Source organism: Erinaceus europaeus, chromosome 1 (assembly GCF_950295315.1).
Source record: "Erinaceus europaeus chromosome 1, mEriEur2.1, whole genome shotgun sequence".
NCBI classification, from domain to species: Eukaryota; Metazoa; Chordata; class Mammalia; order Eulipotyphla; family Erinaceidae; genus Erinaceus; species Erinaceus europaeus.
In genome coordinates, this window is record NC_080162.1 from 121,569,450 (window position 1) to 121,585,237 (window position 15,788).

General features: G+C 37.8%; 1 protein-coding gene across 2 annotated transcripts in view; it reads left to right on the top strand.

Annotated features, from left to right (window-relative positions):
* Positions 1 to 15,788, top strand: part of HAS2 (hyaluronan synthase 2) — a 31,989-nt gene that overhangs the window by 4,797 nt on the left and 11,404 nt on the right. For both annotated transcript variants that reach the window (XM_007520808.2, XM_060195645.1), the window contains exon 2: positions 13,233 to 13,859. In XM_007520808.2, the coding sequence (XP_007520870.1) occupies positions 13,233 to 13,859 (627 nt within the window). The remainder of the gene's footprint in view (positions 1 to 13,232; positions 13,860 to 15,788) is intronic.

Sequence of the window (15,788 nt, forward strand, 5' to 3'; positions counted from 1 at the left end):
ACAATTTGATCAGGTCCTGCTTTTAGTTTCCCTTTCAGATCTTCTTAGTCAACTTCTGTTGATGAGCGGGATCATCCCATACTCATCTTTATCTTCCTGACTTAGTTCACTTAACATAATTCCTTCTAGCTCTGTCCAAGATGGGTCAGAGAAGGTGGGTTCATTGTTCTTGATAGCTGCATAGTATTCCATTGTGTATATATACCACAGCTTTCTCAGCCACTCAACTGTTGTTGGGCACCTGGGTTGCTTCCAGGTTTTAGCTATTATGAATTGTGCTGCTATGAACATAGGAGTACACACCTCTTTTTGGTTGGGTGTTATGGAGTCCTTGGGGTATAACCCCAGGAGAGGAATTACTGGATCATATGGAAGTTCCATGTCTAGCCTTCTGAGAGTTTTCCAGACTGCTCTCCACAGAGGCTGTACCAATTTACATTCCCACCAGCAATGTAACAGGGTTCCTCTGTCCCGATATCCTCTCCAGCATTTGTTGCTGCTGTCCTTTTTGATGTATGTGTGCTTTTTATTCTTTTTGTTGATATGACAGATTACATTGATTGACTTGCAGGTGTTGAGCCATCTCTGTTTCCCAGGGATGAATTTCACTGGGCTTGATGGTTTATTCCTTAATATATTGTTGGATTTAATTAGCTAAGAATTTGTTGAGGATCAGTGTTCACCAGGGATATAAGCCTAAGTTTTCTTTTTTTTGTGGGTATCTTCCTGCTTTGGAGGTCAGTGATATTAGCCACATAGAATGCATTTATGAGTGTGCTATCTTCTATTTTCTGGAAGAGTTTGAGGAGAATAGAATGGGTGTTATTTCTTCTTTGAATGTTTGAAAAAAGTTCATTACTATAGCCATCTGGACCTGGGTTTTTATTCTTGGAAAGGTTTTTGATTACTGTTTCAATTTCTTTACTGGTGATTGACCTGTTAAGTTTATCTACTTCCTCTTGTTTCAAAGTTGGCAGTTGGTATGACTCTAAGAAGATATCCATTTCTTCTAAGTTGAATTTATTTTCATATAAATATCCACCATATCCTTGGTATCGCTGCCTTGTCTGTTGTAATAACTCCTTTCTGAGTGATTTTACCATATCTTTCTCTCTTTTTCTCTTAATGAATGCAGCTAGTGGTTTATCTATTTTATTTATCTCTTCGAAGAAACAGCTCTTGATTTCATTAATCTTTCTGATGGTCTTCTTGTTTTCCATTTCATTGATTTCTGCTCTGATTTTGACTATTTCCTGCCTTCTGCTGACTGTTGGATTTCTTTGTTACACCATTTCTAGTTGGTTTAGTTGGGTTGTTAGATGGTTTATTGTTTATTTCTCCTTTTTGTTAATGTGGGCCTGTATTGTTATGATCTTATATTGATGGAGTGCTCAGGGGAAGGAGCTCCTGATGATTATTTTTTTCTACATTCATACACTTGGAACAGGGAAACATGCTTATAGCACAGAGATTTGCATATGAAAAGTGGATTTTTAGTTGGTGGAGGGCTATTTTTGTACTACAGAGAGAGGGACATGCCAGGGTGACCTCAGAAGGGGTATAATTGGGTGACAGAGGATAAAAAGGTATCTTTTTTGTACCTGCTTCTCTCACTCTATTTTGGATTATGGACGTTGGGACCCCCTTTTACCACATCTCTTTTCTTTTTCTTAAAATCTATACTTTGTACAACTTAATAAGGGGTCCAGAAATCAAACCCTTGAACTCGTGTCCTGTGAAAATTCCTTTTCATCGAAACTGCAATGAACCTGTGGAGGGACCTCCGCATGTGACCACTTTCCTCTCAGGACTGCTTTTGCTGTTTCCCATAGAGTCACATAACTGGTTTCTTCATTTCCACTGATAGTGAAATTCTCATTTCTTTAATTTCTTCAGTGACTTATGTGTTACTCAAAAGCATGTTATTTAGTCTCCAGACTTTTTTTTTCTGGTTGATTTCTAGCATCATGGTCTGAAAAGATATGTTTCATGATTTTAATATTCACATATTTGTTTTGACTATTTTTGTGTCCTATCATGTGGTCAATACTTGTGAATGATCCATGTGTACTTAAGAATGTGTATTCAATTCTTTTGAGATGGAAAGTTCTGTATATACCTGTTAGGTACATTTTGTCTATGGTTTCTATGGTTTCATTTAAAATCGCTATTTCTCTACTGATTTTTTTTTTTTTGGTCTGGATGATCATTCTCTTTCTGTGAGTGGTGTGTTATGATCTAGTGTTATTGTGTTGCTGTCAATATCTCCCTTTAATTTAAAGTCAATGAATATTTATTTTATATATTTGAATTTATATTGAATATATATTTATATTGAATTTATATTTAATATATATTTATATATTTATTTTATATATTTGCACTTAAATTTGGAGTATATATACTTATAATAGTTATGTTTTCCTGTTGGATTGAGCCTTTACCATAATGTAATGTCCCGCTCTAGCTCTACTTATTTACTTTCTCTTTTAAAAATGTTTTTTCATTTATCTTTATCTTTTGGATAAAGACAGCCAGAAATCAAAAGGGAAGGGAGTGATAGGGAGAGAGTCAGAGAGATACCTGCAGTACTGCTTCACCACTCACAAACCTTTCTCCCTGAAGGTGGGGACCAGGGGGCTTGAACACCGGTCCTTGAGTATTATAATATATGCACTCAACCAGATGTTGACGCCTGCTCTACTTACCTTCTTTACCTCAAGGTATATTTTATCTGAGAACAGAATTGCTGTTCCTGCCTTTTTTTCTGCACTGTTGGCTGGAACATCTTGCTCCATCCTCTTACGTTAAATTTCCACTTGTCTTTTTGACTGTATGTTTCCTGGAGATATATAATAGATGGATCATACTCTTTAACACGCTTAGCTGCTTTGAATCTTTGACAAGTGAATTTAGGCCTTTCATGTTTAGGATAATTATTATATATGATTTATTTACATCTATTTTTTAAGGCAATTTTAGATTGTTGATTCTTTTTCCATTTGTTTTTATCTGTCATTTTGTGTTGATAGGGTTCTATAATAATTTAAAAAAAATATTTATTCCCATTTGTTGCCCTTGTTGTTTTTATTGTTGTTGTTATTGATGTCATTGTTGTTGCATAGGACAGAGAGAAATGGAGAGAGGAGAGGAAGACAGAGAAGGGGAGAGAAAGACACCTGCAGAACTGCTTCACAGCTTGTGAAGTGACTCCCCTGCAGGTGGGGAGCCAGGGGCTCGAACCAGGATCTTTATGCCGGTCCTTGAGCTTTGGGTCACCTGAGCTTAACCAGCTGCACTACTGTCCAACTCCCGGTTCTATGATAGTTTTATCACTAACTTTGCTTGTACTTTCTATTCCCTTTTTTTTTTGCCTCCAGGGTTAATTCTGGGGCCCCTCAGTACCTGCACTATGAAGCCTCTGCTCTTGGTAGCCATTTTTTTTTTCCATTTTACTGGTAGGACAGAGAGAACTTGAGAGGAGGGGGAGATAGAGATGGAGGAGAAAGGTGGATGCCTACAGACTTGTATCCTTGCATGGGTCCTTGTTCTTAGTACTGTGTGCATTTAACTGGGTGTGCCACCTTCTGGCCTAAACATTCCTTGTTTTGTATTGTGGTTACTATACATACAATAACTCACATATTATATCTTAAAAAGAATTTATACGTCTTGAACTAACTAGTATTTGATAGTATTGTTCTATCCATTGAGTCTCTCCTCTCTCTTATTTAGTCATTCCTTCTTATTTTTATTGTGTTCTTAGTTCTGCTCTGTTGCTGTTCGCCTCAGTTAGGATATGTAACCCTTTGTTTCTTCTCCTATGGGGCTACTTTCAGCAATTCCTGCAAGAATTTAGCTTTTGAATATTTGAAAAGACCTTTATTTCTCCCTCATATTTGAAGGACAACTTTGCAGGATAGAGTATACCTGACTGACAGTTATCTTTTAGTATTCTAAATAAACATGGAATGTCATAAATACATCTACACACATGGCTTTCTTAGAAGCTAAAATTTCTTTAAAAGATGTTTTCTGAAGTTTTTAAAAGTATATTTCACACAGCAGCTGGGCGATGGCTCACCTAGTAAAGCACTTAGGTAGTCGTGCATGAGGATTCAGGTTCAGGTGTCCAGTCCCCACTTGCATAAGAGGAGATTCACAGACTGTGGAACCGTGCTATAGGTATCTTTCCTTCTCTGACTCTCCCTGTCTCTCACCTTCAAAATGAATGGGCACTGGAAATAGTGAAGCCATGCAGTAATCAAGCCCCACCTACAACCCTTGTGGCAAAACCAAACAAAACAATAAACACCTTTTCCACACATCCATTTCTTTTCTACTATTGTCACTGTGTGAAATGTCTTCATCTATGAAGCAATGTCGAGATACCCTTTGGCAAAATTTATTGCACAGCTACATCTCAAAATCGAAGAACATGCAGTTTGTTTTATTACTATTTCTTGGCTATTGCATCAAATGGGAGTGAATTGTTAATGAAATTGGAGAATAGAGCATACACCTCATTGGCCTTTCTGGATTAAAAAAAATTTTTTTTTAATTCACAAACACTTAGGCTATGCTGCACTAAGAGACTGTAAGGACAGAGTCAGTGGCAGACAATATGACAACAGAAGATGGAGGACTGCTCCTTATAATGATTTCCATCACTCCAACTTGGTTTTAATCCTTTCTTTATAGCAGCAGTTTGCATAGGTTAGTTATCAGTCTACTGCATGCATGTTATCTATTTTGAAGGAATGCCATCTACAATCTAGAAAACTTGACTGATGTATGTCCATATATCATTATTTGAACAGACAAAAACATTTATGAATGAATGTTTCTTAAGTACATGCATATATTAAATATTAATATTTGTTAATATTGAATATTAATTTAATATATTAAAATAAATTAGATACAAGTCTTGATGGAGTTCATATGAGAAATGTACTTGAAAAAGTCTTTAAACAACCATGATTTAAAACAGAACAATATGTAGGCCATAAAGAAAAACAAGAGAACATCTACTTTAGGGCACATATCTAGTATGTTTCAGTCATGAGTTACATACTTTACGTGTGATATCTAACCCATTCCTTTGTCCCCAGCAAAGAAAACTTTATAAAAATACTTAGCCTAGTGGTCCGGGAAGTGGCATAATGGCTAAAGCACTGAATTCTCAAGCATGAGGTCCTGAGTTCAATTCCTGGCAGCACATGTACCAGAGTGATATCTGGTTCTTTCTCTCTCTCTCCTATCTTTCTCATTAATAAATATATCAAATCTTAAAAAAAAAAAAAGTACTTAGCCTAGGAGTCATATGGTGGCAAGGACCCAGGTTCAAGACCCTGGGGGGATGCTTCATGATTGGTGAAACAATGTTATATATGTCTCTGTCTCCCTCTGCTTCTTTATCCCTCTTCCCTCTCAATTTTTATCTGTTCTATCAAAAAATAAATAAAAAGTATCTAGACTTATGAAGATGAAACGACTCACTCAAGGCATATTCCAAGTCAGTAGCATCATACTCACTAATCTTTAGATAATAGCAAAAAATATGAATGGAAGAATATCTGAAGATTAGTGAATATGACACCATTGAATTAAAATATGCCATAGCTGGTTTAATCAGGTTTCATGATGAGAAGAAATCACATCTGATTGAAAGAGACTTGTTATTTGCAACACACATAATGATAAAGGATTTTCACCTAGAGAGACTGAGTCCAAGAGTCAATGGAAAAACTTGGTAGAACTGAGATTTTATGCCAAGCCCTTTTGTATTTTCCCCATTTGCTACACTGAACTGAAGTTTAGGATAGTGAAGTTCAGGAAACAATAGAACTGTTGGGAGAATCAACATCTTAAGTGTAATTGATCTCTGATGATGGTCCAAATGAAGAGAAATATGAAACCTAAAGCTTTGAGTTCAGACACAGCTGGGTGACCAGGCTTTTTAAAGGCTATTGGCTAACCCTGCAAGCTTGGCTCCAGGGATTCTGCTAGGATAACTGCAGTGGGACCAGACAGGGAAAGACCAACTTCAAAGCCAAAAAGGCAAAGAAGGTCAGAAGGGGGAAAGGGGAGGGTCATATGCTTTAATGTATCCCAGAGGGTAAAGCATTCTCATTTGAAGACTATTGAAATGCTTCACTGGATACTGCTAATTGAGATTTCTAGAACACAGAGGAAGGGATGTGTTTCAGTCAGCATCACTGGAAGGATAGTTATTCATGTAAAGTAGAACATGAAAACTGTCTTGCCCTTTAACCTAGTGATTGCCCTGCTTCACTGTGATTAGAATTAAGAGTTTAAAAAATGTTTGATGCCCCGGTTTGCTTCACATTCTGACAAACTCAGATTGTTATGGATCTCCTAATAAGTAATTTTTTATAGTGTCAGGTATCTTGGATGCATAGCAAAACTGGGAAACCATACTTGTAAACTTTTTATTCACAAAATCCACTATTTGCTGGCCAGTGGCTCCAACAAGATTGTCTTATTGCAGAAACACACACTCTTTACTAATAATGCCAACTGCATAAATAAATAATACAAATTCTAACTATTCTACATAGTTTAGAGTCTTTCGCTTTGTTCTGCCATCAACATTAGTGTAAGAAAGTAAAGAGAGTAAAGAAAGACTATGTTCCAGAACCACCTCTGCTATTTATTAGATGCTGTTGTAAGCAGTGTATTCACTAACCAAACAGTTCTTTGAATGCCTACGTCCTTTGTGGCATTGTGGGTTGAACAAGTTAAAAAAGACATAGTGCTTACTGGATATTAGAATATAATGAAGAAAAAAAGAATATAATGAAGAAGAGTGAAAAAGCATTCTTTGCAATCTAGGTTACACTTACTTTATGTTAATTCAAATAACCATAACAATAATGACAATATAAAACAATTATTGAGTGCAACTTTAATTTAAGTCAGTTGTTGTAATGGATGGATAAATATACATACAAGCACAGAGACAGAGGAGGGAGGGAGAGAGAGACACCTTGTTTTGCAATAACCCCGCAAAAAGACGTGTTCCCATTTGACAGACGACGAAATGAAACTCAAGGGAATGGATAGAAAAAGGCCTTTGTTCTTTGTACCCATTCTTGTACAGAGCTTGTCTATATTGCAATCTATGTTTAAACTTCTTATGAAAATCAGCAATATCATAACTAATAAAGTCTCACTTGTATGTTGATCACCCAAGGGCACACAATTCATTTATAGAAGTTTTAAGTTCTTTGCATAAGGTCAGGCAGAATTTGGCTTAAACTCATCTTTTCCCAGGCTTTCCACTCTGCCACTCTTATCCCTTATTAACTGGCAAACAACAGTTTAAAGGGAAGGAAAATCAGGCTAATTAGGTACTTAGTGTTAGGGGAGTCACTGGCAGTGAGTTAGTTTAACATAATGAGCTCTGCTGATAATTTCTTACCCAAAGTTTTATTTATTGTTATTTTTGTTATATATATATATTTAAAGATAGAGACAGAAAGGCAAAGAGAGAGAAAGGAGAGAGAGTGAATGGAAGAGAGAAGGGGAGAGAGGAGAAGGGAAGGGGAGAGGAGAGGAGAGGAGAAGAAGAGAGAGAAGAGGAGAGGAGGGGAGGGGAGGGGAGGGGAGGGAAGGGAAGGGAAGGGAAGGGAAGGGAAGGGAAGGGAAGGGAAGGGAAGGGAAGGGAAGGGAAGGGAAGGGAAGGGAAGGGAAGGGAAGGGAAGGAGGAAGGGAAGGGAAAGGAAGAAAAGAGAAGGAGAGAAGGGAAGGGAAGAGAAATACCCCAGCAGCAAAGCTTCCTTCAGTATAGTAGGGCTGGGTAGTGTACATATCAAAGGTGCATGCTGTCTAAGTGAGCTACTTCACTGGCCCTCTTTCTAAGTTCCTAAATGAGTTCCCCTTTTCAATCACATAATTTGTTTTTTGGAGTGAACATGATTAGATACATATTATAAATAAACGATGAAATGGTTAAGTGGCAAGTGTTATACAACTGTCAAAGTTAGCCAATCATTGAAAGGTAGAACCAGCAGTTTATTCCAACTCATTTTGGTTCCAGAAATCAATACATATGTATGTACATAAATATACTTACTCACATATTGTTAAAACTAAAACACAAAGCAATGTATGACATCCTACCCAAGAGGAGTGCTCTTGCCCCTCAAGTTATTCTTCCTTTTTGAAATATTTCATTGATTGATTGATTGATTTGAACAGAGATAGAGGGAAACTGGGAGGGAAGGGGGAGACAGAGAATGAGAGAGATACATTTCCAGTACAGCTTCACCACTTTTGAAGATTTTCCTCTCCACATGAGGGCCAGGGGCTTGAACCTGGATCCTTGCATATTATAATGTGTGATCTTAATGGGTGCACTACCCCCTGGCACCTCAAATTATTCTTTAATGCTTGGTTTGGCCTAAACTTTTCTGAAGGATGGTGCTTAGTAAATACTTGGTATCACTTGTAAAATAATATTAAATCACTAATAAAAATAAATTTAAAACATTAATATCAGGTCCAATAACTACTTAAGAATTAACCATAAGTCTGAAATTAGGGGGAAAAACCAAGTTTTATATGTTATAAATGTTCTTTAAGAAGCCTATTTTTGCTAAGTGTTTAGCTGTAATTTCTTACCTTGGAGGACCGAGCTAGCCATATTTTCCAATTTAATAATAAAGTCATATGGCAGACAAGGAGTCTGCTTGTGAAACAGAGTCTCTGAATTAGGGATTGTCTCAGGAAATTTCACACATGGTGTGCATATCTGTGAGATAGCCCAGGGGAAACGGTGAAGGAACATCCTCTGTGTCACTCTGAGATCAATGCACTCCCTCAGCAAAGCTGGCTCTGAGATGTGCTTTTGCCCTTTGGCCAGGACTGTGATGCTGCATGTGTCATCCTAGGCAATAATGCGAGGCCTCCAGAAACATAAAGGTTCAGTTCTAGCCACACTGTTGTAGTTAACTAGAAACTTTTTCCCAGGCTTCAAAAAGGACATTCCGTAGACTCCGATGATGTCACAGGGTGTTCCCACTTCAGCGGTGGCCAGAAGATGCTATGTTAACACTCTATGTCCACGTGTGTTGATAAAAGCTAGGAAAATATGAATAATGGAAAAGAATGGCAGGCCATGCTTTTGCTGTCCTGGTGATTTTAAACACAAGAGAAACACCCACTTAAGCTTCACCCTGGTGGTGTGTTTTAGTCCCCTTGAAATTTTTCACTCTTGTGAGAATGACTCATGTCTTGGAAATGACAAGTTCCAAGTCCAGTGCTTTGAGCACCATTAGGCATTGGTTAATGTGCCCTTTGAGAGTTTCAGAGTCTCATGGGTTGTTTTAATTAACAAAGGACATTTCACTTTTTTTTTTTTGCCTTTCACTAAAAACTTTGCATTTTACCATTCTCCAGAAATCTGACTCTTTTTCTACTCTCCTTTTCCCCCCTCCTTCCTTTTCTTTCTTCTTTTCTTCCTTGTTCTACCAAAGCACTACTCAGATCTCACTTATGGTGATGCTAGAGATTGAACCTGTGATTTCTGATGCTTCAAACATGCAGGTCTGTTGTGCTACTGCTGGTGTTATTTCCCTGGCCTAATCTGGTCTTTTTATTGGTAGTGTAATTACCTTTGTCAGACGTACATGTCTGTAAACTGTGGCATCCTATATCTGGACAGAAGTGGGATCACATCTTTGTTAATTTTTCTTTTAGTTTCCCTGTTAATCACTACCTTAAACTTTATTATGTTTCTGGTTTTCTAAAAGACTTTCACAAACATTGATTTTGTCCCTCAATGCAGCTCTCAGAAGGGCTACTGACAAGTGCTATCATAACCATTTAGAAAAGGAGGAGAATGCCCATAAACTAGAATGCTGGTCTCTAGACTGCTTTGTATTACTCTGTTGTGTTTGTGAAGATGAACTAATTCCAAAATGAATGTCAGGCAAACAAACAGACAAACACAAGGCTGGCACTCCTGATTGGTGGCTGGCTTCCATCTTCTGGCAGTTCAAAAGACAAAGCTCCCTTCATCTTTGAACTCTAGTCCCCTTGGATTTTGTTGCTATGTGCATCAAACCCATGGAAGGAGAGATTGAAGGAGGCTCATCCTCTCTTTAAAAAAAACAAAAACAAAAACTGCTGGCTGTGACCCCTCTCATATTTCCAAAGGCTGAAATGCCATGGAACACATCATGTAGCCTGTTCTCAGAAGAAGAGGAAACAATTTTGAGCAACCACACTACTACACTAGTTTCCCCAAAGTATAAAGTATGTCTACTCTGAAACTTTTTAATGACTGACTTTGAAGACTAGGTTATAAATGTGCTTCTTAATCTTACCAATGTGAATGTCATACAACAAGAAAAAGTCAAGATAACAGCAGGTGATATGTGGATGTTCAAATTTAAATCTTAATTTGGAATAAGAACATATAATAATAACTATAACCAGCAAATAATTTCTCACCAAATTTTCACTGGACATAAAATTATTTAGCATTCAGACATTAGTTGAAGGACTGGGGTTGGAGCGTAGTGGTTATATATAAGCACTTTCATACCTGAGGCTATGAGGTGCCAGGTTCAATCCCAGCATCACTATAAGCCAGAACCAATGCTTTGGTAAAAATAAATAAATAAAATGAATTAAGGAAAATGTTATGCACTAATTTTGTAATTTTTAAAAGGAGTTTGCATTCATTTTTAAAAACTGCTTATTTATTGGATAGAGACTGCCAGAAATTGAGAGGGACGGGGAAGATAGACAAGGAGAGAAAGAAAGACACCTGCAGCGCTGCTTTATCACTCAAAAGCTTTCCCTCTGCAGGTGGGGATTGGGGGATTGAACTCAGGTCCTTGCTCATTGTAACATGTATGCTCAACCAGGTGTGCCACCACCTGGCCCTGGTACTAATTTTGTAAATGAAGAAAATCTCAAAGATAGTATGAATGTTAAAGATAGGAACATTGTATTTATACTAATTATGCCACTTATTATAGCTCATTATCTCTATTTTTGCTTTTATAGGGGCCTTATTCCTTTGGACTAACTTTTTGAGAGAGAGAGGAACTGAGAGAAGAATAGCATAGCACCTAAACTTTACTCAGCAGTAAGGGATGGCTCAAACTGGGTTGTCTACATGCATTGTAGGTTATTCTTAGAAGAGAAGGAAAATAAATTTCAGGGTGGGAGACATGAAATCATAGGGAAACTTTTCTATGCTAAGCACTTTATCTCTTTTAGGAAATGCAAAGAATGGTGCTCCTATATTCTATTTGTTCAAAACGAGATTCAGAAGAGACAGATATCTTAAGGAGGAAGACACAAATTGAGTATTGCGAATTGAGATGTCTTTCAGGTCTAATGTGTTATGACTTTTCAGAAGATGCTTTTCAGAAACTCACCTGTTCAGGTAGTTGGGCAGTAGCGTAGCGGGTTAAGCGCATGTGGTGCAAAGTGCATAGGCCTGTGTAAGGATCCTGGTTTGAGGTAGTGAAGGTCTGCAGGTGTCTATCTTTTTCTCCCCCTCTCTGTCTTCCACTCCTCTCTCCATTTCTCTGTCCTAGGTAACAATGATGACATCAATAATAATAACTATAACAATAAAAACAAAAGGGCAACAAAAGGGAAAATAAATAAAAAATAAACTCACTGTTTAAATTAAGTATGGTGCTTCCTCTTCTTTAACATATACTTTATTTCTACAGTTGTTTATTGTGTGCTTACTGTGTTCCAGTAAAGTTTCTGATATCCAGGATGTAGCCATCCTAGTGTAAGTGATTGTGGATAGGAAGAAGAGACATATGGATAAGGCAATACAATTCAGAATTAAAGGAATTTGATAGGTATCTGTGTGGGATTCCTATTTTTTCATTGTTTTAACCTATTGTCATCAGAAAATTTAGAAATAAGTGAGAGAGTTTAACAGCTATAAAATGAAATAGAGATACAGAGAAGTTAAACAATCCAACCAGGGTCACACAACTATTTGGTGGATGAATGAGTACTACAGTTCAGATATCCTAAACTCAAAGCTCAGCTTGTTACATAGAAAGGGTGAGATCTGAGGGACCTGCATTGGAAATGAGATAGAATTAAACATGATCATAGTAGCATAATCCCCAATTGATTTGTCACTGGTCAGTATTGAGAGGAAGGAAGCCAAAGGAAAAATTTTGCCTTTCTTAATATGTGATGTGGTTTCTTTCTTTCCTTTTCTCTCTCTTTCTTTCTTTTTCAAAATATCATTATTTATTTGATAGAGATAGCCAAAATTGAGAGGAAGGAGGAGACAGAGAGTGAGAGAGACATCTGTAGCACTGCTCTACCACTTGTGACATTTTCCACTCTTCAAGTGGGGACCAGGGGCTTGAGCCTGGGTCCTTTCTCATTGTAACATGTGCACTCAACCAGGTGCACCGTCACTGGCACCCACTAGAGACGTAGTTTCTTTTTTTTTAGTTTTATTTATAAAATGGAAACACTAGCAAGATCATAGGATAAGAGGGGTACAATTCCCACCACCAGAGCTCTGTATCCCATCCCCTCTCCTGATAGCTTTCCTATTCTTTTAACCCTCTAGGAGTATGGACCCAGGATCATTATGGGGTACAGAAGGTGGAAGGTCTGGCTTCTGTAATTGCTTCCCCGCTGAACATGGGTGTTGACAGGTCGATCCATACTCCCAACCTGCCTCTCTCTTTCCCTAGTGGGGCAGGACTCTGAGGAAGAAGAGCTCCAGGACACACTGATGGGGTCATCTGTCCAGAGAAGTCTGGTTGGCATCATGGTAGCATCTGGAACCTGGTGGCTGAAAAAGAGTTAACATATAAAGCCATACAAATTGTTGATTAATCATGAACCTAAAGGCTATAATATTGCTGATGAAGAAATATAGTTTCTAAGCCTGTTTTTGGTCATATGCATACTAAACAAAGAAGGTTCCTCTGATTTTTTAAAAATGTAGTTTTTAGTAGTACTTTACAGTGCTTTCTTGTTTGATTCTTGGAACAGCCCTCAGAGAATGATAGAATGGTGTCCTTATTTCTGTTGTGTAGGTCAACAAACTGAGGTGCAGAAAGTCAAACAATTAATTGAGAAACACAGGTGTAGAAGTCTTGAATGCTTCCAATCCATTGCTTTCCCCATGACATCATGTACCTAACAAGTATGGGGCAAGAAGGGTTAACCAAGAGTATCATTTGATTATATTACAGATGCATTGTGAGAGGTTTCTATGTATCCTGAGGATAATTGGAACCACACTGTTTGGAGTCTCGCTCCTCCTTGGAATCACAGCTGCTTATATTGTTGGCTACCAATTTATCCAGACAGATAATTACTATTTCTCTTTTGGACTGTATGGTGCCTTTTTAGCATCACACCTTATCATCCAAAGCCTGTTTGCCTTTTTGGAACACCGGAAAATGAAAAAATCCCTAGAGACCCCCATTAAATTGAACAAAACAGTTGCTCTTTGCATCGCTGCATATCAAGAAGACCCAGACTATTTAAGGAAATGCTTGCAATCTGTGAAAAGACTGACCTACCCTGGGATTAAAGTTGTCATGGTCATAGATGGGAACTCGGAAGATGACCTTTACATGATGGACATCTTCAGTGAAATCATGGGTCGTGACAAATCAGCCACTTACATCTGGAAGAACAACTTCCATGAAAAGGGTCCTGGAGAGACCGAAGAGTCACATAAAGAAAGCTCACAACATGTCACCCAGTTGGTCTTGTCCAACAAAAGTATTTGCATCATGCAAAAATGGGGTGGAAAAAGAGAAGTCATGTACACAGCCTTCAGAGCCCTGGGACGAAGTGTGGATTATGTACAGGTAGGTTTTCGAATTCCTGCCAGGGCAAACATACGTTGAAATAAAGCAGCTTTTGTATCTCTCCAGTCATATGCTATAGCCCATCCTTGTCCCTTCTGAACACAGTACTCCTTTCAGTTCATCTGAAAACAGCCTGGCTGTTGAAAGCACATTTTGAAAAAGAGAGAAAAAAATCTTGTAAAACTATTAAGGCTATCTATGAAAATGCTTAACTTGTGCAGGGTTAGTGGTGAGAAGTCCAGATTATTTTCAATGGGAGACCCTTAGTTCCCTTCTCTCCTCCTCCTTCACCTTCTCAGTCCCTTTGGGTCTTCCAAGTCAAATCCATCATCATTTTCCACATAAAATCTTGAACCTCATAAGAAAACACTGTCTGTCCATGCAGAAGGGTCTTGTGAAAAGCAGCAGACTTGAGAGAAGGCTATGAGTGCTTGCCAAAGAGTAAGCATGATGATGGTGATGAAAATGGTTTTGACTTAAAAGCCTAGGTAATTCAAAAGTGAGACAGAAAGAAAAATAAAATGAAAAAAAAAAATAGAGGTGGGGGGGCAGAAGGCGGCTTCCCAGAGAAAACCAAAGTAATGTTTATTTCACTCCTCAAACAGCATTACCTCACTGCAACTTGACCTTTGAAAACATTTGTGATGGTGTTTGCTCGTCTGAAAATTAGACAGGCTGGGTATTTCTCTTTCATTTTCTTTCTGACTGCTCACTTTAGGATTTCTCCTCATTTGCATGAAAACTCTCTCCTTTAAATATTTAAATATTAGTATTGCCCCTGACAGTTTTTCGGTTGTAAATTTATGCAGATGTTTACACTAAATTTTGGTCAAAATAATGTCAAGGAAGGGGAAATATCTCCATCTTTGTTTTTAAATTCATGGGAACACTTTTCCTCTCTTAAAAATGAAATCCTACTTTGCAGAAGACTCATCATATTGGGTTGGGGGGTTCTATCATGAAGGCATGGGCAGTAGATCTTCAGTATAATATAGTGGAAATATCAGGGGGCCGTGTAGTAGCGCACCTGGTTGAGCACACTTGTTACTATGTGCAAGGACCAATTTGAGCTCTCAGTCCCCACCTGTAGGGGGAAAGCTTTGAAAGTGGTGAAGTAGACCTGCAGGTGTCTCCCTCTCTGTCTCCCCCTTCCCTCTTCCTTTCTGGCTGTCTCTATCCAATAAATAAATAAAGGTAATTAAAAAAAAAAGCAGCCACTAATTTCAAAGTCCAGTCACTAAATTTAATCATAGGTATTACTCACAGGTTAGCCTACAGCAATATCACCTCACTGAATATTGACATCCTGGATAGAAAAAAAAAAAGACAATGTCATGGTTATTTCAAATAGTGTATCCAATGTGACTAGGTAGAAGTTATTAATGATGATATTGCTAATTGTTTTTTGTATATGATCATTGTGTCCTAACTTCAAAATTATAGTCTCATCAATTGTCTTTGAAGGATTTATTTTATTTGATACCTGAAGGCTGTTAAAGCATTAACTCTGTTGATGTCAATCTGCATATCAATTTCTCCTCATAGGGAGATAGAGTTGTACCTTCAAGCTTCTTCCACTGCCTAACAGCTTTCACAGTTAAGATAATTTCATCAACTCAGGACATTGTTACATGTTTACACAGGCGAATTCAGATTCAGATGAGAGGATGAAATCACCCTTTTAAAGTAAGGAATGTCTGTGGAACTTAGTAGAGGACTTGAAAAATGAGGTTTTGAGTTTAAAATGAGAAAACATCTGTTTTATTATTTTGCCTTCAATGCTAGTGAAAACAATTGCTATGTTTGCCATTGCTAATTAAGACATGATTGTGTGGTCTTTCTTTTTTAACTTGTTCCTCCCAAGTCCCCATCTCCCATCATTCTTGTTATGAATTTTGCTTGTATCCTTGACAACTTGACTCTGTGCCT